This window comes from Felis catus, chromosome D4, assembly GCF_018350175.1.
Source record: "Felis catus isolate Fca126 chromosome D4, F.catus_Fca126_mat1.0, whole genome shotgun sequence".
Taxonomy (NCBI): domain Eukaryota; kingdom Metazoa; phylum Chordata; class Mammalia; order Carnivora; family Felidae; genus Felis; species Felis catus.
Genome location: NC_058380.1, coordinates 62153456 through 62172250, shown reverse-complemented (window position 1 = coordinate 62172250; position 18795 = coordinate 62153456). Strand labels below are relative to the sequence as shown.

The 18795-nt window shown below is 37.7% G+C and overlaps 1 protein-coding gene across 1 annotated transcript in view; it reads left to right on the top strand.

Annotated features, from left to right (window-relative positions):
* The window catches only part of ERP44 (endoplasmic reticulum protein 44), a 95056-nt gene that overhangs the window by 57407 nt on the left and 18854 nt on the right, over nt 1–18795 (top strand). The window contains exons 5-10 of the mRNA XM_011288533.4: nt 7311–7495; nt 8707–8822; nt 11476–11533; nt 13105–13221; nt 17093–17204; nt 18159–18300. Of these exons, the coding sequence (XP_011286835.3) occupies nt 7311–7495; nt 8707–8822; nt 11476–11533; nt 13105–13221; nt 17093–17204; nt 18159–18300 (730 nt within the window). The remainder of the gene's footprint in view (nt 1–7310; nt 7496–8706; nt 8823–11475; nt 11534–13104; nt 13222–17092; nt 17205–18158; nt 18301–18795) is intronic.

Sequence of the window (18795 nt, the reverse complement as noted above, 5' to 3'; positions counted from 1 at the left end):
TGTTCTCTGTACTTAAGAGTCTCTCATGGTTTGCCTCTCTCCCTCTCTGTTTGTAACTATTTTTTCCCCTTCTCCTCCCTCATGGTCTTCTGTTAAATTTCTCAAGATCCAAATATGAGTGAAAACATATGATGTTTCCTTCTCTGCCTGACTTATTTCACTCAGCATAATAGCTTCCACTTCCGTCCACATTGCTGCAAATGGCAGATTTAATTTCTAAGAGGAATTGCATAGTAAACGTATAGGAAAGAAAATAGCCAGTGGGTGATTTTTGCTCACTTAGGAATGGTCCCTTCCTTCCTAGAATTTTAATTCATGTAGTCTTCATTGGTTTCATGGTGTCTGATGTCTGTAAAAATGTGATTTTTAAAAAATCTGTTTTTCCCTAGTTGTCACAGCAGGAGCAGTAGATTTCTGCTACCTACTACATCCCACTTGGAAATGGAAATTCTTTAGTAGATTCCCTTTTGAATTTTCTGTGAATCCAATAAGATTGGCTGTAAATAATAACATTTTTATTTCTTTTCCAATATATGTATGCTTTCTTATTAAATGACTGAGAACCCCACTACAGTGTTCTTACAGAAGGGATAGCAGGCATCTGTATTTCTTTCTTGATCTCAGCAGGACAGCTTTCAGTATTTTACTGTCAAGTTGTTTGGTAGTTGTTTATTTAGATACCCTTTATCAGATTACGGAAGTTCCCTTCTGTTGCTAGTTTGCCAAAAACCTTTAAGTCTGGATGGATGTTGAATTTTATCCAATGTTTCTCTGCTTCTTTTGAGAGGCACAGTAGTCCTCCTTGTCTGTGGTTTTGCTTTCTGTGGTTTCAGTTCACGGTCAAGTACAGTTCCAAAGCTGATGAATTGTCAGAAGGTCAGTAGTAGCCTAGCATTACATCACAACACCTACGTCATTCATCTCATTTCATCTCATCACATAGTCATGTTATCTCACATCACCACAAGAAGGGTAAATACAGTACAAGAAGATATTTTGAGAGAGAGAGAGACCACATTCATGTAACTTTTATTACAGTGTATTGTTATAATTGTTCCATTTTATTATTGTTGTTGTTAATCTCCTTACTGTGCCTAACTCATAAATTCAACTTTATCATAGGTCTGTATGTATAGGAGAAGACCATAGTATATAAAGGGTTCGGTATTACCCATGGTTTCAGGCATCCACTGGGGGCCTGAGAACATATCCCTTGTGGATAAGGGCGTGGGGGGGGAGCACTTAGTGCAATTTTCCTCTTTTATCCTGTTAATGTCATGAATTACATCAATTGATTTTCAAACGTTAAACTGAAGTGCTAGACCAAATCTAGCTTGTGATGTATTATCCTTTGTACACAGTGCCAAATTTAGTTTAATATTTTCAAGTTTTGCATCTGTGTTCTTGAGTAAGACTAACATATACTTTACTTTTCTCATCATTTCCTTGTCAGATTTGGCAGAAGGATTATGCTGACCTCATAAAGTTAGTCAGGAAATGTTCACTCTTTTTGTATTTTCTGGAACATTTGTATAAACAGCATTATTGGCTGCTTAAATGTTTGGTAAAACTTGATGGTGAAGCGTTCTAGAAATGGAGTTTTCTTTGTGGGAAGGCTTTGGATTATGGATTCAATTTACCTAATAATTTTAGGACTACTTATGTTTTCTATTTATTCTGGTGTCAGTTTGGTAAGTTGTGCTTTAATGGGAATTTTTTTAATTAAGTTTTTAATTTTAATTCCAGTATAGTTACTATACAGTGTTATATTCATTTCAGGTGGACAGTAAAGTGATTGAACAACTCTATACATTGCTCAGTACTCATGATGATGAGTATGCTCTTAATCTCCATCTGCTATTTCACCCATCTCCACCCCCCTTGTACCCATCGGTTTGTTCTCTGTAGTTAAGAGTCTGTTTCTTGGCTTGTCTCTCTCTCTTTTTTCCCTTTGCTTGTTGGTTTTGTTTCTTAATTTCCACTTATGAGTGAGATCTTAGCTGACTGACTTATTTCACTTGGTATTATACCCTCTAGCTCCATCTGTGTCGTTGCAAATGGCAAGATTTCATTCTTTTTTTAGTGGCTGAATAATATTCCGTTGTACATATATACCACATCGTTATCCCTTTGTCAGTGGACACCTGGGCTGATTCCATAATTTGGCTGTTGTAAATAATGCTGCAATAAACATAGGGGTGCATACATCCTTTCAAATTAGTGTTTTTGTATTCTTTGGGTAAATACCCAGTAGTGTGATTACTGGATCATAGGGTAGTTCTGTTGAAAAATTTTTGAGGAACCTCCATATTGTCTTCCACAGTGGCTGCACCAGTTTGCATTCCTGCCAACAGTGCAAGAGGGTTCCCCTTCTTCCACATCCTTGCCAGCACCTGTTGTTTCTTGTGTTGTTGATTTTAGCCATTCTGACAGGTATGGCGTGATATCTCATTGTGGTTTTGATTTGCATTTCTCTGATGGTGAGTAGTGTTGAGCAACTTCCCATGTGTCTGTTGGCCATCTGGATGTCTTTGTAGAAATAATGGAAATATTAAAACTTTACCTAAATCTCCAAACTTATTGTCATTATGTTATTGATAATATTCTCTTAATATCCAAGTTAAATATTCCTGCTACATTCCTTAAATTAATTGTTTTCTCTCTCATTTTTTTTCTTGATCGGTCTCTCTAGTGGTTTATCAATTTTATTAGTCTTAACAAAAACCAAATTTTGGCTTTTTTGATCTTTTCTATTGTATATTTGTTTTCCACCTCATTAATTTTTGCTTTTATCTTTCTCATTCACTTCTCTATTCCTTGTTTTTAATTTGTTCTCTTTATAAATTTTTAAGATTAATGCTTAGCTCTGTTTTTCAGCCCTTTCCCTCTAACATCCATTTTAATGTCATAAATTTACTCTGCATATCACTTTGGCCACATGCGGCAAATTCTGATATGTATTTTCATTATCAGTCAGTTTCTCTTTGTGGTTTCATCTCTGATCAACGTCTGTATAGTTTTTTAATTCTCATAAGTTGAATTATTTGAAAGTTGTTAAGAATTTTTTCGTGACTCATCATGTTGATTTTTTACATGGTGTGCACACCTGCAAAGAATTTGAATTCCACAGCCTCGGGGTAGTTTGTCCTCTCTGTGCCAGTTTAGTCAAGTTTCTTGGCTGCATTGTTCAAATTCTCTTTATTTTTATTTATCAGTTGCTGATAGAAATGTGTTAAAAATGTGATTATAGATCTTTGTAGTTCTGTAAGTTTTTATTTTATATATTTTTAGGCTGTTACTTGATGTATACAAATCAGAATTGTATCTGCCTGTGGAATTGAACTTTTTATTATGAAGGGTCCCTCTTGGTCTGTAGCACTGGTTTTTGCCTTAATATCTGCTTATTTACTATTAGATAGCTATACAAGATTTCTTTTGATCAGTTTTTGCACAGGATATTTTTCCTCAGCCTTTTTCTTTCAAGCTTTGAGCGTCCTTATGTTTAGATGTGTATTTTATAACTAGTATATAGTTAGATTTTACTTCTGCACGTTTGTCAAAGATCACTTCTATATGTATATGTAGGTCGATTTCTGGTTTCTATTCCATTGATCTGTTTATCTTTATGCCAGTAACACACTGTCTAGATTCCTGCAGGTGTACAGTAAGTGTTGAAATCCACTGGTTTAAGCTCTCTAGTTTTGTTTATCAGGGATATTGGTAATTTTCTTACAGTGTCTTTGGTTTTAGAAAAAGGGTAATGCTGGTATCATAGAATGAATTGGGAAGTAAACCTTTCCATTCAGTTTTTGGGAAAACTTTGTGCAGAAATGGGATTATTTATCCCTTAAATATTTGGTAGCTTTGGCCAGTTCTCATCATGGCTTTTTGCTGGTAGTTCCAATTCAAATTAAATATTACAGGGCTTTTACTTAATTTTCTTAGTTTTCTCTTTGTATCTTTTTTTTCTCTTATGCTGAAAATCTTGACTCTTAGTGGCATTACCATAATTGCTCGTGTGCTTTATCTACAATATGTGTGTTTATTTCAAAATAACAATGCTAGTATTACAATTTTTTAAAACGAATTTTATTTTACTATTAAAAACATTTCCATAGTTCCAAAATCAAAAGTATAAATCCAAGGTATAGCCAGGGAAAACTAAATTCCATCTATGACCTTTTCTTGCTTTTTCTCCCATTGATGGTATTTTTTTGGGGGGGAGGGGGTGGGCCCAAAGATTATATGTACTTGCTTATATCTCGTATACTCATATCTCACATACTTGCTTATATATATCTCATATACTTGTTTTTTTTGACTTAACAGTGTATCTGGGAGATTGCTCTTTAGCAATACAGAGCGATGTTTTTTGTTCCTTTATGTAAGATCCTACTACTTCATTGTATGGGTGTACCATACCTTATTTAAGTAGTCCTTTATTGATGGATATTTAGGGGAAACAGTAACTTTTATTTTTTATTTTATTAAAAAAATTTTTTTTTAATGTTTATTTATGTTTGAGAGAGAGAGAGAGAGAGACCGAGTGCTAGTGGGGGAGCTCAGAGAGAGGGAGACACAGAATCCGAAGCAGGCTCCAGGCTCTGAGCTGTCAGCACAGAGCCCAGTATGGGACTCAAATTCACGGACCGCGAAATCATGACCTGAGCCAAAGTCAGACGCTCAACCGACTGAGCCACCCAGGCGCCCCGAAACAGTAACTTTTAAAAAGACATTTTCCATATTCCAGAGCAGAGCATTGTGGCATTGGCCAGTAGAACTATTTAACCTAATTTTAACATTTTATATTCTCATTTCTGCATCACTGTAAGCACTCATTTTATGATATGCTAGGTTTCACCATATAGTGTGCTAGGGACTGAATGTGTTTTTTCATTAGGAAGTTAAAGTTTCTTTTTATTATTTCCCTGGGCTGGTTTTCTTGTAAGTAGGGTAACCCTAAGCCTTTGTGGCCTTTGCCTAATAACAAGCGCCTCTGTTTATCTTAAAAGACTTTTGCTTGCTTGTGAAAGCACTCTTACTCTCAATTTGTAGCACCTATTTAAGTAAGTTAATTCCTTGCTCAGGTGATAGAACCCACCATTCTCATGACACCTCAAAGGTGTGTTTTCTCATTATAGACTATCAGGTTGAAAAAGGGCTGGTAGTGATATATCCACTAGTCTTCTGTTCAAGAAGTACCAGCTTCGAATCCAAACAGATTAGTGTCTATATTAAATATGTGTATATTACAATATCTTACTATTATTTCAGATTTCTGTGATCTGGTGAATAAAATACTCTCCTTGGCCTCATATATAACCAGTAGTTCCCTTTGTTTGCTTGTATTTGTCTTTGTTCAAAGGATTTTAGTAGTAAGGCGTGATATCCTTCTTTGTAAATCCTCCATGGAGTTCACCAGAGTGTTATGTGATCTAACGTAGCCTTCTTTCTTTGAGAACCCATATTCCCTACTTAACTTCTAATACATCATTTTAACTTTCTCTGGTGGTTTATCCTAGAGAAAACAGAATACAACCTTGACTGACCAGGTATTATAAGTACTTTCCCCCTTCCTGGACAGTACAAAACCTTAAAATACTTTGAGTCATTAGCCTCCTTCTCACCTCCTCTATCCCAGCTTATATGTTGCCGGTGTCATCGTGTATTTTAGCTTGTGCCAAACCCCACAAGGCATAACTGTTACTGTTTTGTATAGTCAGTATTCATTTAGATTTTTAAAACCGCTTTATTGAGGTATAATTGACATATAGAAAACTTACATATTTAAAATGTACAAATTGGTAAGTTTGAGCCGTGTATACACCCATGAAACGGTCACCACACATACGTATGTGCATACGCTCTAGTACACTTGTTTCTACCATAGAACCTCTTAGAAAATGAAGGGGGTCGGCACAGCCGTATTGCAGTTCTGTTGGGTTTTATAGTCACTAGAATGGGAGGCGGGGTAAGAGAATTTCCATGGTTTGGTGTGCCACCATTTTAGGATTCTCTCATTTTATGTATTTATTTATTTTAAGTTTATTTATTTGGGGAGAGATAGAGCACACGTGACTCTGAGTGGGGGAGGGGCAGAGAGAGTGGGAGAGAGAATCCCAAGCAGGTTCCACGCTGTCAGCTGGGAGCCAGATGTGGCGCTCAATCCCACAAACTGTGAGATCATGACCTCAGCTGACATCAGGAGTTGGGCACTTAACTGACCGAGCCACCCAGGTGCCCCTGCCTTCAGGCTTTCCGTTAAAAACTCAGTTAATAAAAAAAAAAAAAAATGTCACCTGTTTTAGGCCACTTCACTGCCCTCTCAGGTCCCCTTCATTTAAAAAATTCAGTGCATCTTTTATCATTTTCACGTATGTGAGTAGTATGGTATTTAGCTTCTCTAGTGCCTAGAAGATACTGATTTCTTGTGTTTGCCACTTCTTGGAAATAACAGCAGAAATACTTTTTTTTACATTCTGATTTGGTCTATATCTTAGTAATTGTGATTTCTGCAAATGAGATCAGTATACCTTTTGATGTAGATTCTTATTTTGAGACTTATAAACACTCATGATTTTAAGGATTTGTGTGTGTGTGTGTGTGTGTGTGTGTGTGTGTGTGTGTGCTTTTTAAAATCTCCACTGCCTAGGAATATACCCATAGGTCATAATAAAGGGACTTTTCTTTTAGTGTATACTGTTGACTTTGGGGTTTTATTGCATTAGCTAACACAAAATTTGTGGATTTGGGATTGTGAATAATTCTTCTAGCAAAGAATCTAATATTTTTAGCTTTGAAAGTAGTTTAAATTTAAATTTAGTTTTCTTTTGTTAAATGCTGTAAGAGATTCTCACATGTACAAAGTAAGGTGAGTAACTATTTTCAAAATCGGAATTTTGCACATTCTGATTACTTTCTGGAATCTATAATGTTTACTAACACTAAGAGTTTACTGTGTCATGCATTTGTATTATCTCATTTAATCCTTAAAACTACCCTATGTGGTAGAAATTATTATCCTTACGTAACAGATGAGAAACTAAGGCATGGAGAGTTGATACAACTTACAAATTCATACAACCAATAAATAGCAGATTTGGGATTTAAACCAGGCAATATATGTCCAGAGCCTGGCGCTTAATCAATATAAATTTGCCATGATTAATTTTTTTCTCTAACACTGAAAAATAATTATATGAACCAGAATATTCTCACTAAATAATTTTAAGGTTTTTGACTGTTGGGCTAATGCGCTTACCCAGACCAAGTACGAAGGTGAAGTTAATTTTTTTTTTTCATTCTTTTAGCTGATATAGCCCAGAGATACAGGATAAGCAAATACCCAACCCTCAAATTATTTCGTAATGGGATGATGATGAAGAGAGAATACAGGGGTCAGCGATCAGTGAAAGCACTTGCAGATTACATCAGGCAACAAAAAAGCGACCCCGTTCAAGAACTTCATGACTTAGCAGAAATCACCACTCTTGATGTAAGTTGTTAACTTTTACTGGATCAAATGAACATGGCCTGTTTAGTTGATGTAAACAGATTCTTATGCAATCAAAGAACCTGAACATTTTCTTATATTTTATTGCAGTGAATTTGACATATACATACTTAGCGAGTTGAATTTTCCTTGAATCAATTCTAGAGGGAAATGCTAATGTTTTACTGAGCCTTTGGATAAAATATATAGCATCCAGTAGAGCTGTACTAATTTAAATTAATTGAGGGCAAAGAGTAGCCTGGGTTATGAAACCTAGAAGTTAACCTCAGGTATACGGGTATATGCAACCAGAGTTTCCAGATTTTCCTTAGTGGAGACCCTCAGGCTATCTGCTCTAATTACTTCTGTGTCGGTTCTTTGTATAACTTAGTGTCATCTAAAATAGCCTTCCCTTAATAAAACCCTTTCCATTATATACTAAGTAGTGTTAAAAAAAAAAAAATGAGTTGGGGCTTTGGGCTGTCAGGGTCGGTTTTGAGATCTGACTTTTACGTGCTAGTGAGCTAGGCAGTTAGTTACCCTTTCATGGATGCTTTCAGAAAACACAAGGCCCCTGCGTCAGAGACAAAGGACATTATTGCTCACATCCCAGCAAACAGTGGGACCAGGTTTGCATTTGTGTCCTTGCCCTCCAAGTCCTGTGGAGGGGACAGGGAGGGTCCAGACCGGTGCCTGCACATGCTGTGGGTTCTATTGCAGGAGAACCCCTGTTTCAGAGCCAGCAGTAAGCCTGCTGCTTGTCCCGGAGGGAGACATTACCTCACACTCCCGTGTTGCTTGCTGCAAATGCAAGCCTGAGAAATGGCCTGGATAAAGGGTGGACAGGATCTTGCACGTGGCTGTGCCTAAATTTGTAGGAATATGACAGACCCATGAAGAAGACTCTACCAACTGTAATATGTTGTGAACCGGTGTCCTATTTTAAGAATAGTCACCCTGTTTAGGAATAGATTATCACTGATTAGTTAAAATGAGCTGCTAGAAGGAAATGTTTATGATTACATTAGATGGCAATTAAGATTGTTTTCAACCTTCATGTCATCTTCAATAGTTTTGGACTAAGTGTTAAAATCAAAATATGCATTTATAGTCCTACTCTGTTTATACGTAATTGAATAACAGCTGGGTGAATGAAATAATATGTTTATAGCACTGTATATGTTTGCAAAATAATCACATACTTTATTTTACAGCGCAGCAAAAGAAATATCATTGGATATTTTGAGCAAAAGGATTCAGAAAACTATAGAGTTTTTGAAAGAGTAGCAAATATTTTGCACGACGATTGTGCCTTTCTTTCTGCATTTGGGTAAGTATCTTAATGGAGAGTGTGTCAGTGGGTCAGCTTGGCTGCCATGTTAGATTCTTGTTGTGTGTGGTCATTTTCTGAAGATGAACTCTCCGGAGATGATCTCAGTTCCCATAAAGTCACCAACCAGTTTTCCTTACACCTGTCTGACCTCTTTGAGAGTTCTGTTTATTCTTCTTTCTGTGCCATCCTCTGCTTCAGAATATGGGTGAGCAGAAAAGAATGGACAAGTTAACGACTACCTCTCGTGCTCATTTACTAACACAAAACGCTAACTTGTGGGGTTTCCAAACTGAAACAACTCCCAGTCTTTCTCATTCAGAAGACTGGGTTTCGTTGTCTTGGTTAATCTCAGGTTCTCCACCACCTTTTCTTCTCCCTTCCCTGTCCCAGAGGAAGAGTCCTCCTTCCCAAGAGTTACTTGTGTCTTTGTAACCATCCCTTCAGGAACCTCTGTGGCTTTCATCCATCATCCATCAGTTGTCCTTGCTTTCTCATGTTTTCACCCTGACCCTTTTCATGAACTACTTTCTTTTTCCAAAAAACATGATTCTCTCTTTCCAGACCTTGAGCTATAATCCTGTCTCTTTCTTTTCATTCCCAAATGTTTTCAAAGACTAGTTTATGTTAGGCTACCTTGAATTTCTTAAACTCTAACCAGTGAAAAATCCTTACTCTTTTGGAAGCCGACTTTACCTTCATTACTCTCGTGAAACTTCCTTCCACACGGTCACAAAATGCTTCTTAATTCCCAAGTCCAGTGGGCTTTTTTTCAATCTTTAATCCTCTTCAGTTTCTCTGAAGGATGTGACACTCAACTACCCTGTTTTTTTTTCTGCTATGTCTGCACTGTGTTACCTTGAATCCCCCTGGTTTGCTCCTTATCATTCTGATTTCTCTTTCCTATTTTTTTTCTCTCTCTCAATGGAATCATTCAGTAGTTCTTCCCCTTTCTTTTCATTGGGGGTGTTCTCCACCATACTTTGACTTTTTGGAGTACTATTTCTCTTTTCCTTGGCCAATAACTGTTAGACTTAATCTTGGTGCCTATCTTGAGTAGAGCCCAGGTTTCTGGCACAGTGTGTCCTTTCCATTTTGTGACCTTCATCCTTGTTTTAATGCTTCTGTAGATTTTGTGTGTGTGTTTTGTTGTAAACACTATCAGTGATTTTTGGAGATCAATGTAGGAGTAAATAACGAAGGAACTCCTCCCTGCCTTGCTTTTCGCATGACTGCCTTCCAGCTGTACGGGCTGCTTGCTTGCGTCCTCACACACTGCGGGCACCCTGAAGGCAGCAGAGCCCTCGCCCTTCCTGTTCTCCTAGACACCAGCTCCCCAGAGCTTTCCTGACAACTTTATATAAAAGAACACTGCCAGGAAGCCTGGGTGGCTCAGTTGGCTAAGCGTCCAACTCTTGATTTCGGCTCAGGTCACCATCTCACGGTTCATGGGTTCGAGCCCCTTGGAGGGCTCTACACTGACCATGCAGAGCCTGCTTGGGATTCTCTCTCTCTCTCTCTCTCTCTCTCTCTCTCTCTCTATCTCTCTATCTCTTTCTCTCTCTACCGTTACCTGCTTGGGTGTGCTCGCTCGCTCTCTCAAAATAAATAAACATTAAAAAATAAAATAACACTGCTGTCATCCAGCTTATTATTAGCCTTTATCCACCTAGTTTTCTTCAGAGCACTTTTTTTTTTTTTTGGTTTCAATCACCCAAAATAAATGTATCTATTTGCTTGTCTCTCTTTCTACCAAAACGTAAGCTTCGCAAGAGCACAGGCACTGTCAGTTTTGTTCACTGCTGTGTACCCAGTGCCAAGACCATACCTGATACAAAGGAAGCACATAGTGAATAGGGAATGAATGAATGAATGAATGAATGAATGAATGAATGAACGAACGAATGAGGGAAGTGTGTTCTTCCTTTTTGTTCCATTGGCATCAGTCTCAGCTAGCATCCCTTGCACGTCTCTCCTGTACTACTTTAGTTAGAAAATGGAGATAAATCTGTTCAAGTAATCCAAATATAATTTAGAAAAAAAGTTACCCATTTGACTTGGAATTTGTTATAGAATTCAGTCACCAAATATTGATGGACACGTTTTATGTGCCAGAGTATATACCGTACAAGGCATAGGAAAAAAACAGTGAACACATAAAAAAATTTGGTTGTCGTGGAACTAAATAACTAGGTTATTTCGGTTCATCTACTTTTTTTTTTTTGATAAGTTTTGGTTTTAAAAAGTAAAAAGAGAATTCATGATTGTCTGACTTGCAAGCAAATAATGTGTTTTTGTGATTGATTGATCTATGTGACCACATCAATGACCTTGACCCCAAGTTACTGGAAACAGGCTGGTGTCAAAAATAGCTTTTTAGTGCTAAAACTGCCATTCTACATTTATAAAATATTGAGTCACAAAAACAGCTAACTAAAATTTTCCTTTAAAAAAATGTGCCTTGCATTAAAGTTTTCCTTTAAATATATGGTTTTGTTGGTATTGCACAGTCTTATAAGTAGGAAAGATGATGGACAAGTATATATTTCAAGTCATTATAATACATGGCAAAACAGCTAGCCAATTCTCTTTCATTCAAGTATATTACTGCTATTATTTTTCTTGAGTATCGCTACTTCTCTCTTCCTATCAGAGCTGTTTCAAAACCAGAAAGATATAGTGGAGACAACATAATCTACAAACCACCAGGGGTAAGTTGCTATTTCTTAGTGTGTATAATTTTAAGTGTAATTTAAATGTATAGTATGATCTATATTTTTTATAATCTATAATTCATATTTTTTAATTCACAGAATCACAGACTTTGAGTATAAAAGGAACCTTAAGGCATCTTCTTCTATTAATCCAAACTTTTTAAAGATGGGGACATATAGGCTGAAAGTCAGATAGGGATTTAGTAGCCGAGCTGAGACTAGAGATCTCCTATCCCCAGGCCAGATCTACCTCTCTGTTTTGCATTCGTTTTAAGACCCAAATGCAAAACAATGTTTCAGTGGTCTGTGATCACCACTCCTACCTGAGTCAGACCAGCCAAGCTCCTAGGTCTTCTGGGGTGTAAATTAACCTGATACTTGCCAGATAATAAGGAGCGGCTAGGTGGCTCTTAGCGCTTGGCTCAGAAGTTAAGTGTCTAAACTTAGAAGTAGCTGCTTAAGTAACCACAGCCAAGAGGCAAAAATCACAGTCTGTGTCATCTTGTGTCCTCTCGTTTGATTTACCAGTATGTCACTGCCGTTTCCACACACGTGCAAATAGAAAATTGTTGGTATTTTTTTGGTTCATGGTTTTTATTTTAATGTTGTTTGTAGTGTCTTGATACAGTGAAGTTTTTAATTTTCATGTAGTCATATGAATGAAATTTTTGCTTAGAAAGATCATTTCCTCTTCCAAATTCAGAGAAGTGTTTGCCTGTTATTTCATTAATAGTAGGTTCCATAGTGTGACCATCTCTAGGTTATCAGAATCCAGTGCAGTGTCTCACTGTGTATTTTGGTTGTTAAGCGCACAGGCTCTGGAATGAGATTCAGGTTTAACGTGTCAAATCTGCCACCTTCCTAGGTGTATAACTCTGGGAAAGTTCCTTAGCTTCTCTGACCTTCAGTTTGTTCATTAATAAAAATAGCCATGATAATAATAGTCCTTGCCTTTGGGGGATGTTTCAAGGATTAAATGAGTCAACACATATAAGGTGCTTACAACAAACAGTGATTTGACACAGTAAGTTTACTCAGTTAATGGTAGCTATTGTTTTTGTCATCATTTTAAACACTTCATAAATATGGATTTTGCGTGAATGTGGAAAGAGATATTGTAGGTAATATTAGAGATAGCTATGCCTTAGATTTATATAGTATCTTGTATTTCTTAAGGCCTTTTTCCTGGAAGTTTCCACATTTTCTTCTAACATTTTCAACTCTAAGGGATAGCTAAATCAGTTCATTTGGGCGATTCTTTTTCACAATGCCTGCCTGCCATTGGTAAAAATAAATAGTTAATTGACTCAAATCGGAGGAAAAGCAGAAGGCTTAGACATCACAGGTTGGATGATTAGGTCTCTGATAAATACAGACTTACCAGCTTTTTTACACAGCTCTCTTCCTTGGAAGTTTCATGATTTTTCGTTTTTGGGTTTTTTGTTTTGTTTTGTTTTTCTTTTTGTATACCCTGTAGATTTTCTGGGTCATATAGATGGCTTAGAGAGTGCATTTTTACTAACACAGGTTAGATTCATTTAATTTTTTTCCCCCTGCTTTTGTAACAGCATTCTGCTCCAGATATGGTCTACTTGGGATCTATGACAAATTTCGATGGGACTTACAATTGGATTCAAGATAAATGCGTTCCTCTTGTTCGAGAAATAACGTTTGAAAATGGAGAGGTATGGCTTTCTAATGTGTGTTATCTTGAATTCAGATTTCTGAAAGAGCCAAGGTTCCTCCAGACATCTTACTGTTTTACTACAGACTTACCAATTGTAAAAAATCGTACAGTGAACAGAACTATATCGTAGCCATTTGCGAAAAGAGGCCAGTGGTTCTTTGCCTTTACTGTCCCAGAACCCCTCTGTTGCATTTCCTGCCGTAGCAATGGTTGACTACAGCCTTGAAAGTAAGTTTGACCATGGCCTCTCAGGTGATTCTGATACTCCCTCTTGGTTAAGGGGGTGCCTTTAGAAGCAGTGCGCTGCAGATTTCGGTTACAATTAATTATATACAGTGAGTAATCCTTTGCCATAAAAAGGTTTTTCTGATTCCTGTCTACCCTAAAAGAATGAACTTGTGTCCTCTTTCATCGTAATCATGACAGCGGTTATCAGTTATCATGTAACTGACCTCAGTGATCCCATGCTCCTGATCTAAGTCCATCTAAAGTCTTATAACTCTCACAGAAACAAAACACAAAAGCCTAAGATTGGAGGAGCAAATAACAAAGGCCTAGGTGTGTGACGTACATAGAGAGCCGTGCATTGCATGTTAAAGAATTAGAATTGTACAGGTCAGATTTTAAATATACAGCTCAAGAAATTATCAAGTGTGAGCACACCCATACAACCACCACTTAGAGATTGGCAATTCTGTAAAGGCTCAGCTGGTAAATATTTTAGGCTTTGCAGTTTGTACGCTGTCTTGTCCCAAGTGCTTCAGCTCTGCGTGGTGGCACAGAAGCAGCCTCGGACAATACCTGCCCCAGGGAAGTGACGTTCAGTAAAGCTCGCTCGCGCTCTTTCCTAGTTTATCCTATGAGCACCTCTGCTACTTTGCTCAGTTCTCTAGGCTTCGGGTTTGTTTAGCTGAATACAATTTTTTATTGCATTAGTTTATTTACTCCTCAGAGGCTTAGAAAGAGTTAGTAACTTGTCCCGATTATTCACCTGCTCTCGTTGTTCTTGTAGGAATTGTTTCCAAAAGAGTTGAAAGGTGTAGACCTGGAAAACCTTAAACAACAAATAGGGGTTCCTCTCCCCACCTCCACAGTAGTTGACACATTTAAAAGTCTTTAGATTTTTATTACATGTTGTAACCAACCACCCCAAATTATTTAAACTATGAGGAAAGATTTGTTAGCCTCTAAAGCTGGTTGTCTTGATATCCCTCTCCTGAATCTTTTGATACCTATTTCATAAAGAATGTGTTGGTGGGGACACAGGTGAACAGGGAAGCCTAGGCAGCGTAAACTACCGGCTACTATGTTAATGTATGTAAATTGGCATGGCAACCTAAGTGACATGGACGTATTCAAACTGCTTGTCTATTCATTATTTCTCTCCTCATGGTCGTTGGTACATCCACCTCTTGCTTAGTGTTACAAAGCCGCATGTTATATTTGTTTTTACTTTTAACCTGCTCGCTCTTAACTTTTCTAAAAGGTGACCGCTGAGTCTTATTTCACTAGTACTTATTCAACAACATGTGTCTTCGTTTATGCAGTCATAGGCTGATTGCAGGTTACCGTGTACAGTAATCTGTGAGCAAAAGAAAAGCAAAATGAGAGTCTCTGGTTTTTTTTTTTTTTAATTTTTTTTTCAACGTTTTTTATTTATTTTTGGGACAGAGAGAGACAGAGCATGAACGGGGGAGGGGCAGAGAGAGAGGGAGACACAGAATTGGAAACAGGCTCCAGGCTCCGAGCCATCAGCCCAGAGCCTGACGCGGGTCTCGAACTCATGGACCGCAAGATCGTGACCTGGCTGAAGTCGGACGCTTAACCGACTGCACCACCCAGGCGCCCGAGAGTCTCTGTTTTTAAGATGTTTTCAGTCCAGGAGCTAGCACGTACAGCTAATGTAACATTAAAGACATGCCACATGCTGCATGAGGGGCACTGGGAGATGTTCTGGGAATTCAGAGGACAGTGTTCATTTCTACCTTTGGCGGAAATGGAGTAGAAATCCAGGATGACTTTCTAGAAGAGGCTTTTCAGTTCTGTAACAAAAGGGCTAAAAGAGAAATAGAAGGGCCCACGGAAATGGTGAAGTAAGAGGAGGGGCCTGTGCGTTAATGTTGAGTGTTGAGGGCACTGGTTAGACTTTACAGTGTAGATAATAAAGAGGTGGGTGGGAATCCAGACTTGGATGGAGGACTGGAACTGGGCTTGGAAATAAAAGGGACCAAATATAGTGGTGCTTGAGGTTGTTGAACTAGTTGAAGTGGCCAGGCTAGAGCAGAGAAGTCCAAAGATGGAACTGTAGGAGTAGTAGAAGCAATGAATGGGTTGGGGAAAGAAAGAAAGAAAGAAAAAAAAAAAGGACGAAAAGAATGTGAGCTAAAGAGATAAAAAGTGAGGAAGAAATTGTAAATCAGTTTGCTGAAAGATCACTGCAGTGCCCGGGGCCAGGGGCTGGGGGGCAAGAGAAGTAGACAGGGACTGCCAGTGATTGAGCGTGGAGTTTCTTCTTGGAGCGATGCAAACGTTCTGGAATCAGGTACTGTCGATGTTTGAAAACCTTGTAATAAAATAAAACCTACCAAATTGTACACTTTAAAATGATGAACTTTTATGGTATGTGAATTACATCTCAATTTTTAAAAGGTAAACATAGGGCTCCTGGGTGGCTCAGGCAGTTGAGTGACTTTGGCTCAGGTCACAATCTCGCAGTCTGTGAGTTTGAGCCCCATGTCTGGCTCTGTGGTGACAGCTCAGAGCCTGGAGCCTGCTTCAGAATTTGTGTCTCCCTCTCTCTCTTTTCCTCCCCTGCTCGTGTTCTGTCTCTGTCTCAAAAATAAATAAACATTAAAAAAAATGTTTTTAAATATAAAGGTAAATGTGACAGGAAGCTTAATTATTCTGTGTACAAGTGTAACGGGCTTAAACACGGAAATAGAAACCACGAGCAAGCTCTTGTCCTGGAAGGTTGTTTTAGGATAAAGGATGTTTGTGTTTTCTACTGTTGCAGTTTCTAAATGACAGAGAGACACGCAAAAGGATAGTTGATAGAAATAATTTTATTATAATAATTTTATTATGAGGCCCTTTCTGGACTTACCAGTCCAAACTCAGCATTTGTCAGAGAGAATAAATGATGAAAATATGCTGTCTACTTATCACATTTCTCTTGATTATTCTCAATAACAGTAATAAACGTTCTTCAAGCACTCAGTAATTTTCAAGGCGTTTTTGCATACGTGCGTATACAAGGTACAAAACATACACATACATAGCGGTGTTAATAATGTCGATACATTGTGTATTGAAACTGGCTGTCTTGTCGGGGTTTTTGTCTTTTGCTCTGAATCAAACACTTTTCAGCTTAGGGTCGTTCTCTTGTGAGTGGAGTGGATTTTGCAACAGACCTTAAAATAAATGTGTGTTTGCCAATTAGATTTGTTGCTGGTATACCCACTTAGTTTTTCAGTGTTATTTTTGAAGACTGAAAATACTAATCCTGTTTCCCCCACCCTAAAGTCCACATCTTGTTGAAGAACCAGCATAGTTCCTCCTTTGGTCGGCTCATTTTTAAAATGTCCTGGTTTCAGCCAAAGGGAACTGATAGACCAGCCCAGTGGTTACTTTAAGTCAGATGAGTTCCAGCACTAGAGCAGGACATGTTTGTCCTCTGAGTGCCTGGGAACTTCAGGTAGAAGGCAGAAGGCTTCCTTCCTCCATCGAGGCTAATGTTTCTTTACACCACTGGACCCTCTTTTCCTGGGAAGTTGCAGCTGTTACACGTGTTACTTGGGTTGGGTTCAAATTGTTCCTACCTAGAACAATGGAGAGGCCTGATCATTCTTATTGAATACTTCTGTATACAGGAATTGACAGAAGAAGGACTGCCTTTTCTCATACTCTTCCACATGAAAGAAGATACGGAAAGTTTAGAAATATTCCAGAATGAAGTAGCCCGACAATTAATAAGTGAAAAAGGTAGACAGATTAAGGTGTTTATTTTCAGCCTTTCTTCTATCCCTCCCCTCCCCCATTACATTCATATCAGTGTAAACATATTTGGGTTAAGAGTTTAATAAGTAATGTTAACTCTACTTACCCCCTGAATTTACATGTAAAATGGGGGTGGGAGGCATTAGTGGAGCTAATATGAAGCGGTGGCTTTTTTTTTTTTTTAAGCCATGACTCTATTAGCTCCCTAAAATAGCATGAAAAGTGGGGTCATGGGTGGACAACATTAGTTTTATGTACTTTATTCTAGCATCTTGATACTTTTCTGGTCCCTTTCTAATGGATAGTTCCAGAGATGTAAGTTCGAGACTTACACGGTCTAACATTTATTTCTGAATGAAAGAGAATTGAGTAGTTCTCTGTGGACTTCTTCAAACCATCAGAAAAGAGTATGAAATTATCACCTACTTTCCCTCTGTAGTTAGAGAAGAAAGTCAGAACAAAATAAAGTTAGGGAATTGTATACAGCCACGCCCTTACTGGTCACATAGTAAATATTTTGGGGTTGAATTACATTAAATGTCAACCAGTAGGGACTGGAAGGGCATCCTTGATGAAATGAAGATGGCCCCTTGAGAAGGGCTTGTATGTCAATTTCATGAACTTGCTGAAAACCCAGATGGGTAGGTGATTGCCCATTCAAGGGAAAAAAAAAAAAAAAGGTCACCATAGCATTTATATTCAGGTTGAGTTCATATAATTTCTAAGGAAATTCTACTCTGCCCTAAGCACTAAAATTCTACCTTTTTAAAATGTTGTAATATTTAGGTTGTAGTTTTGGTGATCTATAATACTCTAAAGCATATTGATTTTTCATTTCATTATTTATTTATTTATTTGTCACTTTTCATGAACTTGTAATCTTATGAGAATATGATCAAGAAAATTCTAATCTGTCTCCAAATTCTATTTCTTATAAAGGTACCATAAACTTTTTACATGCTGACTGTGACAAATTTAGACATCCTCTTCTGCACATACAGAAAACTCCAGCCGATTGCCCTGTCATAGCTATTGACAGCTTTAGGCATATGTATGTGTTTGGAGACTTCAGGGATGTATTGTAAGTATTCTCTTTCCCCCCCTTTTTTAAATTACTGATCTGTGTCTCAAAAATGAACTTAAAACCATTGTTTGAATATTTTAAATAATCCTATGTTGAACCAGTAATACTTTGTTATTTGGATAGCTGGGGTTTTATTTTTCACTCTAGAGTGTAGTATGATTGACTGAGAATTATGATATATTCCTATAGAAATGCAGCATTACATGATCCTAATGTTTGGGAAAAGAAAATTTTTCCTTTTCCAGAAATTAGTTCTGAATGTTGTTTGGTGTTTGTCAGCATGTCAAAGAAAGTAGATTATAATCCTAGGTCATCTTAAAGGTACTTGGTAATATTGCTGCTCGTTTGTGGATTTAAAGACCTTGAAGATGGCTATGACTAGGCATTTCTATGGGTATACGGCTTTGAAACTTTCCAAGAACAGATAAGCTTTCTGAATCCATTCTCAGCTATTCATAGTATTAATAAACATATAAACCTGTAACTACCAGA